The 22,182-nt window shown below is 39.4% G+C and overlaps 1 protein-coding gene across 6 annotated transcripts in view; it reads left to right on the forward strand.

Annotated features, from left to right (window-relative positions):
• Positions 1–1,483: 1,483 nt before the first annotated feature.
• The window catches only part of SREK1 (splicing regulatory glutamic acid and lysine rich protein 1), a 45,408-nt gene continuing 24,709 nt past the window's right edge, over positions 1,484–22,182 (forward strand). The window contains exons 1-4 of one of the 6 annotated variants that reach the window (XM_025448254.3): positions 1,484–1,701; positions 7,741–7,803; positions 10,945–11,078; positions 16,763–16,878. In XM_025448254.3, the coding sequence (XP_025304039.1) occupies positions 1,541–1,701; positions 7,741–7,803; positions 10,945–11,078; positions 16,763–16,878 (474 nt within the window). In that variant the 5' untranslated portion in view covers positions 1,484–1,540. Of the gene's footprint in view, positions 1,702–7,740; positions 7,804–10,944; positions 11,079–16,352; positions 16,477–16,762; positions 16,879–22,182 lie in introns of those variants that run through there. The other 5 variants (XM_025448253.3, XM_025448257.3, XM_025448255.3 and 2 more) reach the window with 5 other exon arrangements.

Genomic DNA, 22,182 nt, shown 5'->3' on the forward strand with positions numbered 1-22,182 from the left:
AAATGTTCACATCTTTCATCATATCATGTCAAAATACGTGTGTTAATATTACTGGTATTTTTGTAGCAAAAAAGTCTTTAAATACTGTAAAGCTGGAGCTTAAGGGGGGGAGAGTAGGTGTTTACAAGTTTTACAAGATTTACATTTTTTGCGTGCGAACACTCAACCCCACAAGTGCTTTTTCTGGAGACAACCAACCGTCTTATACTTGGGCATGCCTGCTAACTTCTTGCCATTTCTTCAAACAATCTAAAAGACGTGTATGCATGCCAGGGCGAACATCAAATGACATCAATAATTTTTGCCCCTTGGTCACGGGCACCCTCAAATTAGCTTATTGAAACGACCTTTTAAGTTTTGCATGCTATGATAGCAAGCAGGTGAGCAACACACAACACCACGATTTAGCGCAGTTTGGCACCACGGCCTTGGTTTCCTTCCGAGGCGCAGGAGGTTAACCTGGGGTCGCTTTTACACCGTGGGTACAAATGCCAGCGAGGTGGAAAAGGTCAGCAGAGTCCTGGCATCATATCGAAAATCGTTCTGGGACGTCTGGGTGGGTGGCTCAGCGGTTGAGCATCTGCCTTCGGCCCAGGGCGTGACCCCGGGGTCCTGGGATCGAGTCCCGCGTGGGGCTCCCTGCGTGGAGCATGCCCTCTGCCTGGGTCTCTGCCTCTCTCTCGCTAATGAATGAATGAATGAATAAATAAATAAATAAATCGAAAGAAAAGAAAAGAAAAGAAAAGAGAGAACCGTTCCGGCCCTACGGACCCATTGAGAGCACCTGCAGCATCCTCGGGGGCGGGGGTGAGGGCATCCTGGGCCCCCTGCCGCGCAAGGAGCGACTGCCTAAGTCCTGGCGGCCGCCTGGCCTTTGTCTTCCTACCTCCTTAACTCAGCCTCAGCCGAGCATCCCGCATCCCGTACATTTTTGCAACCTGTGTGCGTGTGTTTCACGTGGGGCCGCGGGCGGGGCGGCCTGCGCGGGAGCACGGCGCGCTCGCCTGGGCCAAGTGCACGCGGGGGAGGCCGCCGGGACCCCCCCCAGCCCCCCCCGCCGGGACTCCCCCAGGCCCCCCCCACGCCGGGACCCCCCCCAGGTCCCGGCCCCGCCCAGCAGACCAGGCCTCGCGCTTCCCCGGGTCTACCGGGGCGCGACGCGGAGGCAGCGGCGTGCCCTGCGCTTCCAGGGCCGAAACCCGGCCCCTCTGCAGCCGGAGCAAGCCCGGCGTGAGCCCTAGGGGGGCGAGCCCCGCTCTGGCCTCCCTCCTTCCCCCCTCCCCCCCGCGGGCCGCAGCCGCCGCGACCCACCCGTTGCCGGGGCGACGCTTCCGGCCGGCGCGCGCAGCCCGGGGAGCAGGGGAGTCGCGGGCCGGGCGGCTAGACCTGCCCGCCGCCGAGCCTTCGCCCGCGGGAGCGCGCTCGCGGCCCTCCCGGTTCCGCCGCTGACGCGTCGCGGACGTTGGGCAGCGGGAGGCGGCGGCGGCGGCGGCGGCGGCGGCGGTGGTGGCGGTGGCGGCGGCGGCAGCAGCGGGCCGGGATGAACAGCGGCGGCGGCTTCGGGCTGGCGCTGGGCTTCGGCCTCACCCCTACGGCGGTGATCCAGGTGACCAACCTGTCGTCGGCGGTGACCAGCGAGCAGATGCGGACGCTTTTTTCCTTCCTAGGAGAAATCGAGGAGCTGCGGCTTTACCCCCCGGAGTAAGTGCTGGGGCTCGGCTGGGGGAGGGGCGCGGGCGCCATAGAGACCTCGGGCGCCCAGGCCGGTCGGGGTGGGGGGGCGGCAGAGCGCGGGCGGGGGCGCGTCACGTGACCGCCGCGCTCACCTCGGCGTCCATGTTTGATGAGGGCAGCTGGGCGCGGGGCCCCGAGGCCCTTTCCCCGGGTCAGGCGGATTGTGTGTGTGCTCGGAGCGCGGGGGTGGGAGGTGAATCTCTACACCGAGCCACTACAGAGAATTTAGAGAAGCTGCTTTTTTTTTTTTTTTTTTTTTTTAATTTCCGTGCATCCCCGGTTTGTGGTCTCCGTCCGGGTCTCGTAGTCCGTGCCTCCCCTTCCTCCCCTTCCTCCCCGTCTTTCTTCCCGAAGTTAAGATGGCCGCAGGTGGGCCCGGAACGGTCCTCATGGCAAACGCCTGTTGGCGTCCTTGCGGCGGCGGAGTCCCGGAGCCCGCGGCGCCGCCCGCCTGCTGCCGCCTCGGGGTGCGGGCCGTGCCGCGGGCGCTCGGCTCCGCCCCCGGGGCCGTCCCGGCGGATTTAGCGTCTTGTTGGCTAAGCCGACCGAGCCCGTCCATCCGTGTTGGTGAAGATCACGTCCCTTCGTCCCCTCCCACACCCCTTTTTTTTTTTTTTTTTTTTTTTCTTGGCAGCGGATTAAAATTTCCGCCCTCAAGGTCACGCTGTCCTAAGCGTTCGCTAAAAAGTATCAGGGGCGGTGGGGCGGCGGGTTATCGCTGCGGCGCGGCCTCCGCCCTGCCGGGGCCCCGCGGCCGCGTCCCGGGGTGTGTTAGGGCAGCGGGGTGGCCCCGGGCGAGCCGCGGCCGCTCCCAGCGCCGACCCCGCAGGGGCCCTGCGGCCCTCGCGCCGAATTTCCTTTTTTTTTTTTTTTTTTTTTTTTTTAAGATCTGTGTTCTTAAGGTAGAGCTTAGCACCTCAGAGGCCTCCGTGTTTTGCTCATTGTTTCAAATCCCTCTGGAGGAACGGCTTAGAAGTCGCCCAGGATTTCTTTCTTTCCAAAAAAAAGCACACACACACACAACTTTTTTTTTTTTTTTTTTGGTCTTTGACCTTTTTTTTGGTGTACTTGACGATGATGCCCGTAGACCTATTTTTCTTTCGGTTTCCGCCCGTTAGGGATCCCGCGCTGCCACGGCGTGGAGACGGGGAGAGTTGGCATCGGGGTTTGCAGAGGTCGCTTTTCGGAGTGTTTTCCTCTCCTTTTTTTTTTTTTTTTTTTTTGTCGCGAAGTCCTCAGCGTGGGTGAAGTTAGGGAGAGCAGCAGCCACGTTTCTCTCGCGGGTTTTTTCCCTCCTCCGCCTCCCCCTCCCGCTGCCTACGCCCCCTGCGCCCAAACGCCCCTTTCCGCTGCCCGTCCTTTCCAAGCAGACACCGTGCCTGGCCAGCCCTCGGCACCGAAGTGTGTCTTTTTGGGGCAGGTGCATCCTCCTCCGTTACCACGATTCCAGAGCCCGTTTAACGAACTGAACATTGATGCTGTATACGAAGTAGTTTACGTTTTCCCAGTTACAGTCACGTGTCCGTCTGTCCGTCCTTCTCTCACTCCCTTCCTTCCTTTTCCTTTTTTTGTCTAGAATATCATCAGAAAACCACCCGTTGCATTTGATTGTTACCTCCTTTAATCCAGAATCCCCTGTCACCTTCCTAAAAATCTTTCATGGCGTTGACATTTTGTCTTGTACTTTGTTTTGCAAAATGATTTTTTTTTTTAAGATTTTTATTTATTTATTCATGAGAGACAGAGAGAGAGAGAGGCAGAGACCCGGGCAGAGGGAGAAGCAGGCTCCATGCAGGGAGCCCGATGCGGGACTCGATCCCGGGACCCCAGGGTCATGCCCTGGGCCCAAGGCAGACGCTAAACCGCTGAGCCACCCAGGGATCCCCTGCAGAATGATTCTTAATCTGGCTTTATGTTCATTGTTTCTGCATGATTAGATTCAGATAATACATTTTTGTCAAGAATACTCCATAAGTGCATGAGTATACTATTTATTGGCTAGCCACAGCTATATAGCTTGACGATCTTATTTAACTTTTGAAAATGTTTTCTGCTGTCTCTTGGTTTAAGCATTCAGAACTTTTTTTTTTTTTTTTTAATGATAGAGAAGTGTTTGGAGGAGTGTATGCTTAACTGGAAACAAGCAGTAAAATATTTTGTACAAGAGCTTTTGTAAACTAACCTTGCTTTCAAGGTTGTGGTAATAAGGTGTCTTATAGGTAGAAGAAACATATCACAGAATATTATTCAGTGCCAACGTAATAGCCACTTTCGTTGTTAAAACCAGGTATGGGTGGCAGTATGCTGCCGGTTACTATCTGATACTTAGTAATGAGCTGTTTTTTGAAATCAGATGTTAATTACTTTGAAAGTCAGAATAAACACTGTTTACTTAAATTTGGTAGAGTTACTGTGTCACAAACTAATACGTTTTGCAAAATTGTAACAAACAGCACATGTATTCCTTTTTTTTTTTTTTATTTTTATTTATTTATGATAGTCACAGAGAAAGAGAGAGAGGCAGAGACATAGGCAGAGGGAGAAGCAGGCTCCATGCACCAGAAGCCCGATGTGGGATTCGATCCCGGGTCTCCAGGATCACGCCCTGGGCCAAAGGCAGGCGCCAAACCGCTGCGCCACCCAGGGATCCCAGCACATGTATTCCTAATCAGTTTTTCCTTCAGTGTAATTCCTCATTCCTGTCTTTCAGAAATATTGCCTTGTTTTACTAATAGGGTGTTTTCTGCTCTATAATGAAGTGGTCATAACCTGGTCTTTATATTAAAGATGTTATTTGCAAATTTGAGCTGAAATGGATAACAGTACAATAGTAGTAGTTGTATTGAAGACAGATAAATGTTTTGCAGTGTCTCAGAAACAGTACTTTACTATTAATGTCTGGAAGCTGAGTAGAATTTCATTTGTTTAAAATTTGGAAATATATTTCTTTTTTTTCAGGTGGAAATATATTTCTTTAATAGAATGCGGAAACAGTTTCTCATTAACATTTTAAGCATTCACCTGTTAATATGAAAATTCACATTTTAAATTGAATTCTTTTGGAATGAGGCTGTGATTCGGTTTTTTAGCTTTTAAACATTGATAATTAAACATCCTTTATATATATGTTAACAATTCTTAATTGTGCTCTTTTTTATGCTTCTGGATGATAAATACCCAGAATTTTTTTTTTTAAAGATTTTATTTATTTATTCATGAGAGACACACACAGAGAGAGGCAGAGACACAGGCAGAGGGAGAAGCAGGCTCCATGCAGGGAGCCCGACGTGGGACTGGATCCCGGGTCTCCAGGATCAGGCCCTGGACTGAAGGTGGCGCTCAACCGCTGAGCCACCCGGGCTGCCCAATACCCAGAATTTTTTGTTTTCACTTGTTGCACAACAAAGGAGTACCATGTCATGGAAACTTTTTACGGCAGTAAGAAACTTTTGTAGTTTTTTTAGGTCCCCTCCCCCCCCTTTTTTTAGGTGTCCTGTATATGCAGAAAAATGCATGGATAAAAGTACAGCTTGATGGATTTCCACAAAGTGAACACACCTATGTAATCACCACCTACATCAGGCTTGTCTGCGCCCTAGCAGTTTCCCAGTGTCCCCCTTCAAATGACTAACCTTGGAGGGTAATCCTATCCTGATTTCTAACACTGTTTTTCACATGTGTTGATTTCTTTTTGCTTACTGGTTTTCTTCACCTCTCTGGTCTACAGAAGTATTAATAAGCAAGGAAAAATGTGTCACCTCTTACTTATTTAGTTAAAAATATTAATAGAACCAGTATAGTCATTTTATGAGAAGAGAAAAAGAAAACTTCTGCTTACGATCCTATTGAAACCTCTATTTCCATATATTTGCCTGCAGTCCTTTTGATATGTGCTTATTTTAATGTAGCAGAGTCAAAGGATTTATACATTGATGGTAAACTTTTTTCATTCAACATATAATCATTTTTTTCATACTTTTGTGTCTTATTTATAGTAATATTTCAATTCTGTCATTGGCTATATTGAGTCCTTTGGTTTGGTATTTTAAGTAAGTAGATTTTAGCTGGAAACATTTGAAAATGTGTCCTTTTGATTGTCAGGCATTGATGGGAATGCCTCCTGGCATTTGGTTGGCAAGTGTCAGTAATTTGTAAGAAGATCTTAACAAAAGGAAAAATTGTGCCCTCTAAAGTACCACTGGAGTCCTCCTCAGAAACCCTATTAAAAGTTATGTGTCAGTTAATATTTTGCACATACTTTTGTGTAATTTGTCCTTCCTTTGAATTATATCCTTTTTGATAGATCTTCCAATAAATTACTGGAAAAATTAGTACCACATTCACTTTTTCAAAAACGTTGTACAATGCCATCACCATGTTTAATGAAAAACAAAATAACCAATTAGGGCCTAGGAAATTTAACTGATGCTCAAAAAGTTGGCTCTGTAATTTCTACATTAAACTGTTAGAAATTTTTTGAAAAAAAAAAAAGACTATAAAGTTTTATATTTGAAAAAAGAGGCAAAATTTGATTCAACAAATCAGGCAGACGTAAAATTTGCTATATTTGGCTGCTGCTACTTTCTTCCGAAGCATACATTTAGACCAAGTGGAACATGTAACACCCTTTTAAAAGTTAAAACTCTAGGTCAAAAATAGACTTAAAAATGATAATTCTAGGGATCCCTGGGTGGCGCAGCGGTTTGGCGCCTGCCTTTGGCCCAGGGCGCGATCCTGGAGACCCAGGATCGAGTCCCACATCGGGCTCCCGGTGCATGGAGCCTGCTTCTCCCTCTGCCTGTGTCTCTGCCTCATTCTCTCTCTCTCTCTGTGACTATCACAAATAAATAAAAATTAAAAAAAAATGATAATTCTATTTAATTAAAGTAAGTCTGTTTAAAAGTTTAGGTTTATGAGAACAAAAGCTGTAAATATAAAATTTGGAAACAATGATTTATAAATAAATACACACTTGTTGAGCATCTTCTGTATTTAGGCTTGCCACTGTATTGTAATTTAGATGATAATGTTCAAAATAAGATAGTGTTAAATATATGTTGATCTCTTTTCTGTATTTTAAGAAAGGAGATGAAAATGACGGTGGTGTAGCTATGTCTAGTGTCCGCATTCTTATGATCATGCTTGATGCGCACAGATCAGCCTTTCTTAACCAGTTCTGGGCTTCTCAAATCTTGGTAGCCTGTCATAACATGAAATTGCTTTCCCACCCAGTCTCATACTTCCTTTCCCCTGGATGTTTTAAATTTGAAATGATATGGGTTTTAAGTAGGGGTATTGGGAATTGTGTTTTTAGTTTTCAGTAGTGATTATTTAGGTTTCCATTCTTTCACAAAAGGATCTGACCCTTTAGGGAAAATAGTTTCAATGGCGATTTGTTAGGCTCTTGAAGAATGCTAAAAGAGAGTGTACTTGTAATTGCTAGAGCTTTAGTAGCTCATTGTAATTACAGTTTTTTTTAGGGGCAAGGGTTGTTGAAAAAGAAACAGTGCCACTTGGTCTAGTTCGAGAAGAAATAAAATTGTTTCTCTAAATTGAAATAAAGACTAGTACAAGTAGGCCTCATGGAAACTGGGACTGGGAACCAGAAAGATTTCAGCATCCAAGGTGACTATCTGCCTCTTCTCAGAAGCTTTATTGTCCACTCAGTTTCATTCCATGTATCTGCTCTATTTTCTTTGCAGACTTATTTTGTACTCAGTATTTTGGCATCTGGCCCAAGCCCTGATTCTCAGTGACTTTTCAGACCAAGATAGAGAATCTGATTGTTTAAGTTCATTTGATCAAGCCACCCAAATTATAGGTGGTTGGTTAGCCAGTGAAATGGGCCCTTGGGTCATGTGGCAAATCAGTTGTGGCTAGCAGCTTCTAAAATCTGTTGGGGATTTCACCTAAGAAAACTCTTAAAGTCTGTGCTGAAAGTGTATATAGAATGTCTTGGAAGCACATAGAGGAGGGGTACCTAACCACTTTGATATCTTAAAATAGCTTTCCAGAAGACTTGGAAACTCAAGCCTTGAAGAAAAGTGGAATTACCCCTCAAAAAGGAAGGTAGGATATCATAGGCAAATGGAACAATATGTGCAAAGATGGCCCAGATATTCAGAATGTGTTGTGGAAACCACAAGTACTTCTAATGCCTAGATTTTTTGGGTGCGATGTAGAGGATGAAGCAAGAACAGAAGGGTGTCTGTAAAATTTAAGTAAATTTAAGCAGTGGAATGACATGATAAAATGTAGGGTTTAGAGGGATCACTCTGGCAGCTGTTGTGAAAGACCATTATTAAGGAGTTGGGATTGGAATCACTGTGATGGGTTAGGAGCCATAGTAATAATCCTTGTGAGATGATGGGAGCTTGAGTTAAGGCCCTGATCATGAGAATGATGAAAGAACTCCTGTGACAAATATTTGGGATGCAGTCTTCACAGGATTTAACAATCAACTGGATGAAGAAGGAGGAAGGGTCAAGGATGGAAACAACCCCCAATCTCAATAGTTTGTAGAAATGAATTACTTCTTATGCTAAGTTTGTAGGGTAGGGAACTCTACTCATTGTGGTCACTCACTCTGGGATGAAGCTGATGTAGCAGTCAGCCACCCATTTCTCAAATGAGGCTGGTCATTGTGGTGGAGCAAAAGAGCCAAGTAATGTCCCTTAAAGCTCCTGAATGTCGGTCCTGCTCATACTTAATTGGCCAAAACAAGTTACATGGGCACACCAACTTTAAGGAACAAAGAAGTGGAATTTAACCACGTAGCCAGAAGAGATTTGGAAGCATTTAGTGAAAGGTACTAATGACGGTTACATTAGTGACTCCTAGATTTATGATTTGAATAATATGGTGGTATTTTTAACTGAGAGATGATGTATAGGACAAAGACCAGGATTGTTGAGGAAGAAGGGTGATGAACTTATTTCAGACTCAGTAACTTTTGGGGGATGGGCCTTGTGACCATCAAGGTGTGATATCCCAGCAGGCACTTGGATCTGGGAGTCTAAAGCTCAAGAGAGGTCTAAATTGGAGATGTGGGTAATGTAAAGGTGAGTTAAGTGTGGACACCACTGTTTTTACCTCAGTGACAAATTCATGAAGTACTTAGATGTTTGTATAGAGTGAGTGGGGAGTAGGCATTGTTGTAGTGAGCCTGTTGAAGCCTGAATTGGATAGCCTTAGGCAGGAGTGAATTGAATTGAGTTGGGTTGGGTGAGAAAGAGACAGTTTCTTTTTACCAACTTTTATTAGCCTATTTACATTAATAATATAAGTTCAAGTTCTACTTGCTAATATGTTTCATTATCACAGTGTTTTGGTAATAGCATGAATATGTATAATCATTATCAAGATGGATTTGTTACTTTATGTGAAAATTTCTAATTTTAGAAATGTCTAATATTTGGAATTGATAGTACATTAAAATGCTTCTAAATTTTTTTTTTTATTTTACTAGAGAGTGTGAAGGATAGAAGGATAGGGAGAGAGAGAATCTCAAGCAGGCTCCATATCTAGTGCACAGCCTGATGTGGGGGGCTCCATCTCACAACCCAGAGATCATGACCTGAGCACAAATCAAGAATCAGACACTTAACTACCTGAGCCACCCAGGCACCCCTAAAATGCTTTTAAAATTCTTGATTAGTTGAATGATTAAGGTTGCATTATATTTGGCTTTAGATCGTTAGACTTCAAGTCCCACCTTTGCCATTTACTAGGGCTAGGATTATGGTCAACTTTCTTGACCTGTTTTGTAACATAAATTACTGCACAAGGCAAAGATATTTTTCAATGATCTCACTTATTTCATAGTGTAAGAAATGTTAATGCTTTAAAGGAGTGTATATGTTCTATATTAGGTATATATTTGGGTGTTTTTTTTCTTGCTAAAGAAAATTTTAGACTTTAATTAAAAATAGTCTTGGACAGATAGACAAAATGATAATCATTGAATATAGTATATTTTGCAGTCTGACAAGATGAATTATATTATGGGAAAACTGCTTTCATCTGTGCTCTGCTCTGTGGTTTTTTACTGTAGACCTACCTAGATTAAACTGAATCTGGTAGGATTTAGAATAATATGTTTTTTGCATATAAAATAATTAAAATTTTGTTTGTAAAATCTTTGGTCTGAAATCACAATGCTGCCTAGCTAGCCTAAAGCAGTCTAGTACATGCAAAAGATCTTAATATTAATTCTTTGTTGTCTATTTGCAAGACTCTGGTGAAGTTTTTAGTGATCTAATTAGGAAAGGTTGGAAGTGGTTACAAAATTTGAAGGATTGGGACTTTTTATAAAGTGATTTTGCCCATTGATATAATATGCTGGTTGAACATTTTTGGGTTAAATCTGCTGTTTTCATGTTTTGCTTGGGTTAACTCATAAATTTCAAGTTTTTAGAGGTAAGACAATAGGACTTCCTAGATTTCTGTCAACTTTTGTAGACAAATCACGGTGAAAGACTTAAGATATGCCTTAAGTACAGCCACTTTGGAAAACATGGAAGTTTCTCAAAAAGTTAAAAATAGAACTACCCTTTGATCTAGCAGTTGCATTACTAGGTATTTACCCAAGAATACAAAAGCACTAATTCAAAGGGATACATGCACCCCAATGTTTATAGCCAAAATGTGGAAACAGAAGGTGTGTATATACACAATGGAATATTATTCAGCTGTAAAAAAAAATGTCATCTTGCCGTTTGCCATGGCATGGATGGAGTTAGTATTCTACTACTCAGAGTAAATCGGAGAAAGACAAATACCATATGATTTCGCTCATGTGTAGATTTAACAGAACAAATGAGCAAAGGTGGGGAGTGGGAGGCAAACCAAGAAACAGACTCTTAACTATAGAGAACAAACTAATGGTTACCATAAGGCAGAGGGGTAGGTGGATAGGTAAAATAGGTGATAGGGATTAAGGAGTGTGCTTGCTGTGGTGAGCATCAGAATGTCGTATGGAAGTGTTGAATCACTATATTGTATGCCTGAAACTAATATTATACTGTATATTAACTACCTGGAATTTAGATAAAAATTTAAAAATACAAAACTTTTTTTTGTCTTAATAATCTTTAGCAGTAAAAATTCTTGATTAAGATTATGCAGAGATCTAAGAAAGATGTTTCAAGTGAAAATGACAAAACAAACCAAATGTTTATTAGTCCAATTGTTTTTCTTTTTATCTTGCAGCAACGCACCTCTTGCTTTTTCTTCCAAAGTATGTTATGTTAAGTTTCGTGACCCATCAAGTGTTGGCGTGGCCCAGCATCTAACTAACACGGTTTTTATTGACAGAGCTCTGATAGTTGTACCTTGTGCAGAAGGTTGGTATCTGACATGTTTTTTCCATTATTTTAATCTCTGTCCTGTGTGTTACTACCTTTGGCTTTCCTAGAAATTGGTAGGTAGAGAGTATATTGCTGTGTGTGTGTGTGTGTGTTTGTGTGTGTGTGTAGGAATGAAATTTGGAGAAGGAAAGAATTTTTACCTAATACATTAGAATGGCTATTTATTACTTACTTGTGCTTGAGATTTTGTAGCCAAACATCTGAAAAAATTCATGAATTACTTCTCTGGTTTCTTTTGTTTGGCTTTCTGTAGTCAATTTGCAAGTTGTAAACAAAGGTTTCTGAAATTAAAATACTACATTGGTAAGGGAAATTATTTTAAATGTATGTGTAAGTGAGCATTTGCCCCTGTGTATACAGTATTAATGATATCATAAATAAAAATTGTTCATTTTCCCAAATTGAGGTTAAGTAATATTTATAAGAAAGATATTTATAATTTAATCTCCAAAGTATCCTCTTAAGGTAATTCACCTTGTCATTGAGCCATTATTGCATATTCAATGTGATTGCTATGCAACTGGAATTTACTTTTTTCTTTTAATGGCTTGCTTCTCTTGGGGGGTAGGATGGGCAATTCAAGAAAAATCATGGAAAGCCCAAAGCCTCCATCAAGGAAATAGTTGTTGAACATGGGAACAAGGCCAAAAGCCTCGTTAAATTTAAGACTTAACCTGCTTTAAGAGCTAATGATTACTAATACTTATTTTGTAGTAATTTCTGTTTACAGAGCCATTTACATATAATAGGCTGTGCTGAATTTGACAGTTCTGGTGTGTAATCAATTTTTATTTCGAGTACACATTATGGCATGTGTACTCTTTGGATTTTCGAATAGTTCATTATAATTTAAATGTCTTTAAAGTATGTTTTCCCTGGTGGATGGTGGTAACTGTTTTACAACGTAAAAAATTTACCTGGAGCAATTTAAGGAGTTTTCATATGGAATGTTTTAAAACCTCTTTTAAAACAAGGCTAATATTAAAATAACTTGACATATGGTACACAGTGTTGCACTTTTGAAATTTGATGCTTATTTCAGAATGTCTATTCTGGGATGTCAAAAACATTACAGTTAGATACAGTGAGTACCATTCTTTTGGTTTTGAAGTCTCAGAATAGGACATTCTGGATGTTTTTCCAGAGAAATTTGAAAGTATTTTCCCCCCTGCCTGGAGATTAGAATAGAGTAGTACAATAAAAATGGATTAAAGCTAATTATTTGCCGAATCTGTCCTTATCTATTGATCTGTAAGGGGACAGTGAGCCCAGAATTGGAGAAAGCAAGGTGAGAACAGAGCTGGTTATGGTTTAGTTCTGCATACCAAGTTCATACCAGTTTCACATCAGGTAAACTGCATGGGAAAAAAGTCAGATGGCAGGTTTATTAAATGGGAATGTTAATCCTATCAGAAAACTATGCTACCAACAGTGCAGGATCTTATGTTGGCTCATTACTGAATTGGAAGGAAGAATTTTTATCAGTGTTGCTTTGTTGGAACCTTGCTATATTCCCTTAGAATTTTTCATGTATTTGAGAAGCCCAAACCATGATTTGTCATAAATGTTCAAGGTTATGGGCATGTAGAGGTTTTCTTCTTTGTTGTACTTAATAGAGCTTAATAAATACACACTTACTACAATAGGTCTTGAATATTTTTAATACTACCATTTTGAGACAGTTTCTCTGGTTTTGAACATGTAAGTTTAAGCACATTTTTATTGCAATTTAGTTGTATTTTAGAACACTGATAAAATAATTGGTATTAGAGAAACATTGAGATACACATTTTTCATTTAGTGTAACTAAATATCACCAATTTAACCTTACAGAATCTGAAGAATGTTACAGTGAGCCATGAAAGATCTGATTATGCACTGCAAGCAGAGTAATAATGTGTTATGTACTGAAAAAGATAGCAAAGTGAGTTTGAAATAAATCAAAGGAAAGAGTTCCAGTGGAGTAAGTTCTGTTAGAGGAGATAGGGTGCTGTAAGCATTCTTCTATTGACTTCACTGATTGCATTCTTTCTTTGATGTTATAGAAACAGCATTATGAAAGAAATGAGACAGCCATAGCAAGCAACAGTTTTAAGAAAAGTTTTTTCAGTTTCTTTCAATTTGCTGTTTTTCTAATGCAGACAGATTTGTAACAAGGTCCTAAGCTGTATAAGTAATGTTTGATGTGTAATAGTTTCATACATATTAAGCATTAGCTATTGTTAATAAAACCTGCCATTTCAAAATAAAATATGCTTTCATTATACTTGTCCAGATATGACCTCTTTTTGTTGTTGCGTGCATCTCAGATTTCTTTTTTATAAATGTTAACACTTAGAAAAAGATAAGGTCAAACATAACAAGGGTGTCAGCCTAATCATCAGTCGTAACTTTATGTCCACATTTTCTGGTAGATGGATTTTGACTATTAATTTGGTTTTGTATGTTTTCTCTATGTGATATTTGTGCATTATTAGATGACTAGACTGGCCAAGGCAGACCTGTTACACTTGCCTGAGTTAGGCATTGTTTGCCATGCCACTAAACCTGCCGTCAAGTGAAACCTTCATTGGGGAAATGAGATCGGAGTCTGAACCGCAGAAGATGGACGCCCTGTCTCTGTTTTTTATTGTTTTACTTTAATTTCATTTCTTTTTCTTTATTTTGTCCCTTTTTTTGTTTTTGTTTTTGTTTTTGTTTTGTTAAATCTCTTTCACTTTAACTTGTGAGCTGGGTTTCCAGTTCTTTGTAAATGGTATTCCATTAAGGGTTCATAACATTGCTTTGCAGATTATATTGGGAGATGAATAGCAGAGCTCAATCTTACAGTGAAATAAATTTTCATAGTAAACGAGGGTACAGTGTTGTGAAGCTCAGTGTGAGTCTTAATTGGTGTATTTATAGACTGCACAGTACATTTTGTTCTCAAAACACTAAAACACTGATAGAATTCTTAGGAACATTTTCTGACCTCATTGCAACATTTTTGCAACTTTTCTCCCAAATCTACATCTTTCATAAAAACCAACTGATAGCTAATAATTTTCATCCTTTCCCCTAGAAATTTAAGCATACAAAATCCTCAAGGAAAGTAAGTAAATGTCTTAGACTAATTTAGGAGTAGAGGACAAGCAGAGACATTTGCTTTTTTGAGTTATTTTATTATAGAAAAGAACTTACTTTCTTGACTTACAAAGACTTTTTACTTGCCTATATGGGGAATGGGTATTTGAGAAATGAAAACTTGCGTGTGTGTTTCTCTGCTTGAATTTTTTGCAAAATTTTCAGATGTCACTAGCTTCTAAATGGATTCCAAGATTAGGACTAGCACTTTAATTTTCTCTGAGAGATGTTTTTCCTCTCAGCTGAGTTTGAGGAGTATAGTTTGGGGAAAATGCTGAATGCTTGTTTGTTTTATACTTTTATATACTCTGATAGTATTTGGAGGGTAAATTTGATAGAATTCTATATTGGGAGTTAAGCAATGGGACTTTTTTTCTTAAAGTATCTTTAATGGTAATTAGAATAAGGAAAAAATGTGATTACAGTTAGACTTACCATTTATAATAGTTTTTTATTACTGTGAAAGGCAGTGAGAAGCAGATAACCTATTGAAAAATTTTTTAAGCCAAAAGTGGAAGTCTTCATAGTATCAGGTATTCATCTTTTGGCCTGTGTTGAATACTTTTTGTTTGTGTAGTCTTCCTACACTGTCTTTTATGGATACTTTTGCTTATTTAATTACAAGTAATCTTAAATTGGGGACATTAATAATAGAAATTCTTAGCTTATATTTTGGGTATGTAAATTAGGGTGGCAAAGCATAAGATTTACACAGACACAGGACCTCAGTCGATTTATCAAGATGTGTTCAGGTTTTAAAGCATTTAAAAAATAATACCTATTTGTAACATAAAATGGGCATGGTAGCAATATAAATAGCTTAGTATATATAGGTGGGTATACAGATATGTGTATTAATACCAGTAACTAATAAATATAAAATAAATTACTGTTATTTGATGTCTTTAGTAAGGCCTACCTACCTTTTATTTATGCATGTTAAAAAATCTGTGCTTGTGCAGAATTTACACTGAAATAATAAAATAACTGTTTTTGAAATTAGTAAATTAATGTAGACTTAGATGTTGTAAAATTTAGGAAAAAGTAGGATTTGTTAAAGCTAATTGAATGTAATTTTTCTGTTCCTATAAATAAGGTATAACCATTATTTAAATCAAATTTTAAAAGCTGTCTTGAATTCCATCCATGTTTACAGGTATATTCAGATAATATTGTTTAGAGATTATCCCTCCACGTCTGGTTGTCTTAAGTAGAAATTTCAGTTCTAAATTCAGCACGGTGCTTTTGAAAACTTAATCCATATGCTATTTTCAATTTAGTGTGATTTTGTACACTGTTTTATTTTTTGAGGACTCCATAATGGAAATGTGTAGACAACTACCACGTAATTATAAGTAGCTTTTCTAAAATAGATATATGCAGTCAACTTTTTAAGTAATATTTTAGCAGGAGCAGTAGAGAAAGAGGACAGAAAGGGAAAATGTGCGGAAGTTGCAGTTCATATCAAAATTAATTGATTCAAGTTTAGTGTTTAAATACAGCAATTGATGAACTTATTTTATAGTAAGTTTTTCATTTTTTAGTTCTAGGGATTTTTTTCTTTTTAGTGTCTAAGATTGTTTTAGTGTTACACTACTTTTATTAGGCAGTCAAGGTGTTTATAAGCAAGACATTAGGCATTAACCACCCCTCTTCAGATAAGTATACATAAATTGGTTCTAAAAGTCAGGACGTTAAGAAGTTTCCTGAGACAAAGGAACTTTTATTGTTAGTGATTCTCAAAAATTTTAGTAATTCCCAAGGCATGTTCTTTGAATTGGATTCTTTTAGGCATCTCTGACCTAGTTGGTGAGAGGTCTTTTTTACCTTGATGGGTGTAGGCTTCCTTTTAAATTGAAGGTGATTACATGGAGTAGGCTTTTGTTTTTTTCTGTCTGCTTGAAAAATTGAATAGAATATATTGGAAGGTTATCAAAATTGTTTGCATCACCAGTAGGTAGTTTTAGTAACTAGGATAGGGGCACTCATTAAGGAACAAATTTCAATTCGCACATATTTGTTTTTTCTTTTTCTTTTTTTTGACTAATTTGGTTATTTGCCATTTCTGGGGATTAAACTTTAAAAAATGTTCTTCTTTTCTGTATCTGATGTTCTGTGTGCTATTAGTGATGCAGCCAACACGAACGGTTGTCATGTGTAACACAACTTTCGATCACCGCGAAAACACCGTCCTGGGAAAGCGTCCATGCTTGATATCGTTTGGTTCATGAACATTAAGTTTCCAGTACAGGTGACCCATAGCTCAAAGTGTTAAATAATTGTCTACATTATTCAATTTTTAAAATAATATTCCATTAATGAGATTGTTAGTCTTTGAAGTTTTGCTCACTTTTATTTTTCCTAGTAGAGCAGGATAAAAGGAAAGACTTAAGTTCTTATTTATTTCTTTGTACAGATCTGATAGATAGATTCATTTATTATTATTATTTTTTAAGTGCAAGGGTAATTGTAAAATCATAGTGTAAAGTTTGTGTGGTGTTTCTGCTTCCCGTAATGTTTGGAACTTGCCTCTGCAGGTAAAATTCCAGAGGAATCCAAAGCCCTCTCTTTATTGGCTCCTGCTCCAACCATGACAAGTTTAATGCCTGGTGCAGGCTTGCTTCCCATACCGACCCCAAATCCCCTGACTACAGTAAGTATTACACACCCTCTTCTGAAAGGGATTTATGTTCAGTTGTGTAATCATTTGAAAAGAACTTAGAAAATTATTTCTGTTTGGAACCTTTTTTTTTTTAATGAAAAGGATTGAAAATGTCTGCTCAATTTTTCTACTTAATGTCTATTTAATTTTTCCTCCCATGTTATCGTTGACTTAAACTGACTTTTGGAATTACTTCTGAAGTAATTGGGCATTCGTTTAAATTTGAGAACTAAAGTAGATTATTCATTGGAGAATCATTTATTGAAACTGAGCGTTTTAGATTGCGTGGGGAATTGGAAAATCTAGGTAACTATATTTCCGCGTTCATGAGGACTAAATCTTTTAAAGTAAAATAAAATGATCCACAGCTTTATAACGGGAAAAAATATCAGAAACATTTAACTACATACATTTAGGAACTTAATACCTTTTTTTGTGATTTCTAAGAGGGGTTAAATAAGATTTTGCTGTTGGGCAGCCCGGGTGGCTCAGCGGTTTATTGCTGCCTTCAGCCCAGGGTGTGATCCTGGAGACCCGGGATCAAGTACCATGTCAGGCACCCTGCATGGAGCCTGCTTCTCCCTCTGCCTGTGTCTCTGCCTGTCTCTCTCTCTGTGTCTCTCATGAATAAATAAAATCTTTTAAAAAAAATTTTTGCTGTTAATAGGCTCTTGTTTTTATTTATTTATTTGTTTGTTTATTTATAAAAAGATTTTATTTATTCATCAGAGATACACACGCAGAGACAGAGGCAGAGACATAGGCAGAGGGAGAAGCAGGCTCCACACAGGGAGCCCAATGTGGGACTCGATCCCGGGACTCCAGGATCATGCCTGGGCTGAAGGCAGGCACTAAACCGCTGAGCCACCCAGGGATCCCCCTCTTTTTATATTTATTTTAAAGAAGGGTCATTGTTTTTCAAAAAATAATGCAAGACAAAATACAAAATTCACCTTAATTGTAAGTTGTATCTTAGATTTGTGGTATTGGATTATTAGGGAGTGAATGAATACTAGCTTTATGATAGTAGTTAATTTTTTTAAAATACTTTTTTCCTTTTTTTTTTTTTTTTTTAAGATTTTATTTTTAAGTAATCTCTGTACCCAATGTGGGCTTTAAACTCACAACCCTGAGATCAAGAGTTGCATGCTCTACCAACTGACTCAGCCAGGCGCCCTCTTCCCTCCTCCTTTAGGTAAACTCTACTCCCATTGTGGAACATGAACACACCTGGAGATCAAGGGTCTCAGGCTCTACTGACTAAGCCAGCCAGGTGCCCCTTTGATAGTAGTTAATTTACCAAAGTTATGAAAGTGGTCTCTGAAACTTTGAAGTGCAAAATTTTAGGTCTTTTTTTACATGTCATTGTATTGCTGGAGACCTGCACTGTGATCCCTGGTGGGAAAATGCTTTTTATTTTTTATTTTTTGGGGGTGAGGAGGATGCATTTTTGTATTTATTTACTTACTTGAAGGGGCAGGAGAGAGAGAGAGAAAGGGGGAGGAGGGACAGAGGGAGAGGAAGAGAGAATCTTAAGTAGGCTCCACACCCAGCACAGCACCTGACATGGGGCTCAGTCTCACAACCCCCAAGATCATGACCTGAGCCCAAATCAAGAGTCTGGCGCTAAACTGACTGAGCCACACAATTGCCCCTTTTATTTTTGAGATTTACTTATTTTAGAAAGAGTGTGAGTGGTGGAAAGAATAGAGGGAAAGAGAAAGAGAGAATCTCAAGCAGACACCCCCTGAGTGAGGAGCCCCAGCACAATGCTTGATGATCCTGAGGTCGTGACCTGAGCCAGTTGAGCCACCTAGGCACCCTTGGAAAATACTTTTTAATTCAACATCTGTTTGAGTTTGATATTTTAGATACTTTTTAGATACTTTTTAGATATTTTCTAGAAAATTTTATTTTGGTTGTATTCTGGCATATTTTAACACGTTAATTTCTGGATCACTTTTTTTTCATAGTATTGTCTTGCACTCTTGATAATTCTTAGAGGGATTGGTTAGCAACAGTGTAAGTTTTTATTTAATTTGTTGCCTTGAGGGGAAATGGTTTTCTTTTAATTTAGCTGTGGATAGCTATTATTTTGAAATTTAATTTATGAAAAACAATTCGAGCTAGAAAATAGAGGACAGGTGACCCATTGTGACTTGGTTCCTGCTTACCTCTCTGACCTTTTTCTTACCTGTTTCCCTAGCTTACTCTACTTCAGCCATACTGGCTTTGTTGTTTCTTAGACATTCCAAGCATATTTTTGCCGTAGGGCTTTTGTATTTATTCATCCTATGCCTGGAACATTTTGGTTTCAGGGAAGCCATAGTTTCTATGTCAGAAGGCAAAAAGTGTTATGTCAGGAGTTTAGGTCATCTTTAACCCAATGAAGACCAAAAGGGTAACTAAATACTTAGGTTTCTTAGATCAGGGCTAGAAAGTAGACTAATCATCAAAAGAAGGGCAATCATATTGTTACAGAGCATCCACATTCAATAGAACTTTCTACTATGCTGAAAATGTCCGTATCTGTACTACTGAGTGTGGTAACCACTAGCAGCATGTGCCTATTGAGCACTTGAGATGTAGCTGTTGAGCACTTGAAATGTATGTGTTCCTGAGTTTTAATTAAAATTCAAGTAGCTGTATGTCATAATTGACTATTATATTGAATAGCATAGGGATAGCAAGATGATATGAAAGGAAGACACAGGAAAAGTTTCTAAAAAACTGAACTTTAAATTTGAGAAACAAAGGGGTTGGATGAGATGATTTGGAAAAGCTCATTCCAAGTGTATGAGTATGTGTGTGTGTATGTATGTAAATAAGTATAATGTCCCAATGGAGAATATTTGCAGGTCAAAGGGATTGACAACTGAGAGTTACCTGGAAAGGCCTGTTTAAAGCTTTAAATCCATGCAAAACTAATAAATAATAAGAGTCATATTTGTGATTTAACACTAGTATATAACAATTCTTTTGCACAGTTAAAAAAAACTTAAATATAATAATCCTCAAACATCTGTGTACCTTATACCATAGAAGACAAAGCTGGGGGGAAAAAAAGGAGTGTCGATATACAAGCAAAACATGGAAAAAAACTAGGCTTGGGGTGGTGGCCTTGATTCAGAGATCACTCTCCCATTTCGAATTGAGCTATTTTATACGACTTTATGATAACTTGAAACGGTGATGCTGAGCAACAAATCTAAGATCTGTTAGTAGCAAGATACCACACATTATAATAAATACTATGAAGAAAAACAGTGATGTGGTTGAGAGGAAATGAAGCTTTATATGAAGTGAGGGAAATCTGTTAGAGGATATGAATGACCTGATTTCTAAAGGATGTGACTGGCAGCAGGAACACTAAGTGAAAGCCCTAAGGGGGGAAAAACTTGTGTCTTCAAGGTATAGAAGGGCAGTCAGTATAGTTGAAGCTTAGGAAATGGGCGTGGTGGTAGTATGTGTTTTGAGATAGTGGAGGGTTAGATAGGGTACTGATAATAGCGCTTTTGGGCCTTGGAAAAGAATTTGAATTTTATTGTAAAGTTAACTAGAAGCCAATGATTAGTTTTAAGCAAGGTGTAAGACATAATTTGGCATTTTATAAAGATCTTACACAGGCTTTTGTGATGAGTATAAGTGATATTTTTGTTTTATCAATTTCATCTCTACCTTGAGGAAGTGTTTTTACTTTGTATTTGTTTAATCTTAGTTTTGTAACAATATACAATGTCCAAAATTTTCTTTCCTTTTTTTTTTTTTTTTTTTGGAGAGGGGGAGAGCGAGAGGAAGAAAATAGGAAGGGACAGAGAGAATGTTAAGCAGGCTGGAGCCTGACTCGGGGCTCTATCTCATAACCTTAAGATCTTGACCTGAGATGAAATAGAAAGTTGGATGCTTAACTGAGCCACCCAGGCGAACCCCATTGCTCGAAATTTTAAATCTCATAAATGGAAATAAAAGTTGTAGCGTAAGTTCACATTAAAAACATGTTCCTTAACACGAACTAAAACTGAACTTAGTAATGTAAAGATCATTCAAAGGTTTTGTCCTGTTCCCACCAAAGTATAAGTCAGTTCAGTATTCTAGGTTTCTTAGGTAAACTTTGTCCCTGTTTCACTTTTAGTTTGTGCAGTCGTACCTTGCTTCTACAAACACTTAGTAGCTAAGTAGCTTTGGGAAAATTATTTTACATCTGTAAGTCTTTATCTGTGAAATTGGCATAATATTCATACTTACCTTTTACAGTTGATATGAGGATTATGTTAATAACAGAGCAAAGGGGCACCTGCATGGCTCAATTGGTTTATTAGCATCTGCCTTCGGCTCGGGGCATGATCTAGGGTCCTGGGATTGAGTCCCACGTCAGGCTCCCTGCTCAGCAGGGAGTCTGCTTTCCCCTCTCCCTTTCTCCCTTCCCCTGCTTGCATGCACATGTGTGTTCAGAGGGAGAAGCAGGCTCCCGATGGGGAGTCTGATGTGGGACTTGATCCTGGAACCCTGGGATCAGGACCTGAGTCAAAAGCAAATGCTCAACCGCTGAGCCACCCAGGTGTCCCTCTTTCTCTCAAATTAAAAAAAAAAAAAAACAAAAAAAAACAAAAACTTAAAAAAATGCGGCAAAAGTTAGGTGCAGTGATTATTAACCATAAGGAACTCAGTCAATGTTCTTGACATCCTAAGGTACAGGTGATTCTCATTATTTGTGAATTCTGTACTTGTAAATTCACTGACTTAGCTACAATTTATTTGAAGCCTCAAAAATCAATACCTGGTGGAGCTTTTACAGTCATTTATTGACACATAGAATGATGAAAATTCTGAGTTAGGTGCTCTGTATATTCTCTGATGAGTTCAAACAGCAACACCGCCTTCTTGTTTTAGCTCTAAGTCTGTAAAAATGGTTCTTTTTGTGGTCTGGTACCGTGAATTAAACATTTTTTTGTGTTTTGTTGACTTTGCTTTTTAAATTAGCCCCCAAGTATATACTATTGTGTTCCTAAGGGCTGGAGGGCTATGATGGGCCTTATAGAGAAAATATGTGAGTTTGGTAAGGTTCATTCAGGCACTGGTTGATAGTACTGCTGGCTGTGAGTTCAATGTTAATGAATCAACAATATATATTAAATAAGGAGTCTTTAAATAGAAACATGTAACACAAGATAATGCATTTATTGGGTGAAATAGATGAAAATGTGACCAGAAGCTTGCAGGAACCTAGCCCCGTATTTTCCTTAGGAACGCTGATGTAGTATTTAGTAATCCAGTTCTCGGCAACTTTATGACGTG

Source organism: Canis lupus, chromosome 2 (genome assembly GCF_003254725.2).
Source record: "Canis lupus dingo isolate Sandy chromosome 2, ASM325472v2, whole genome shotgun sequence".
NCBI lineage: Eukaryota > Metazoa > Chordata > Mammalia > Carnivora > Canidae > Canis > Canis lupus.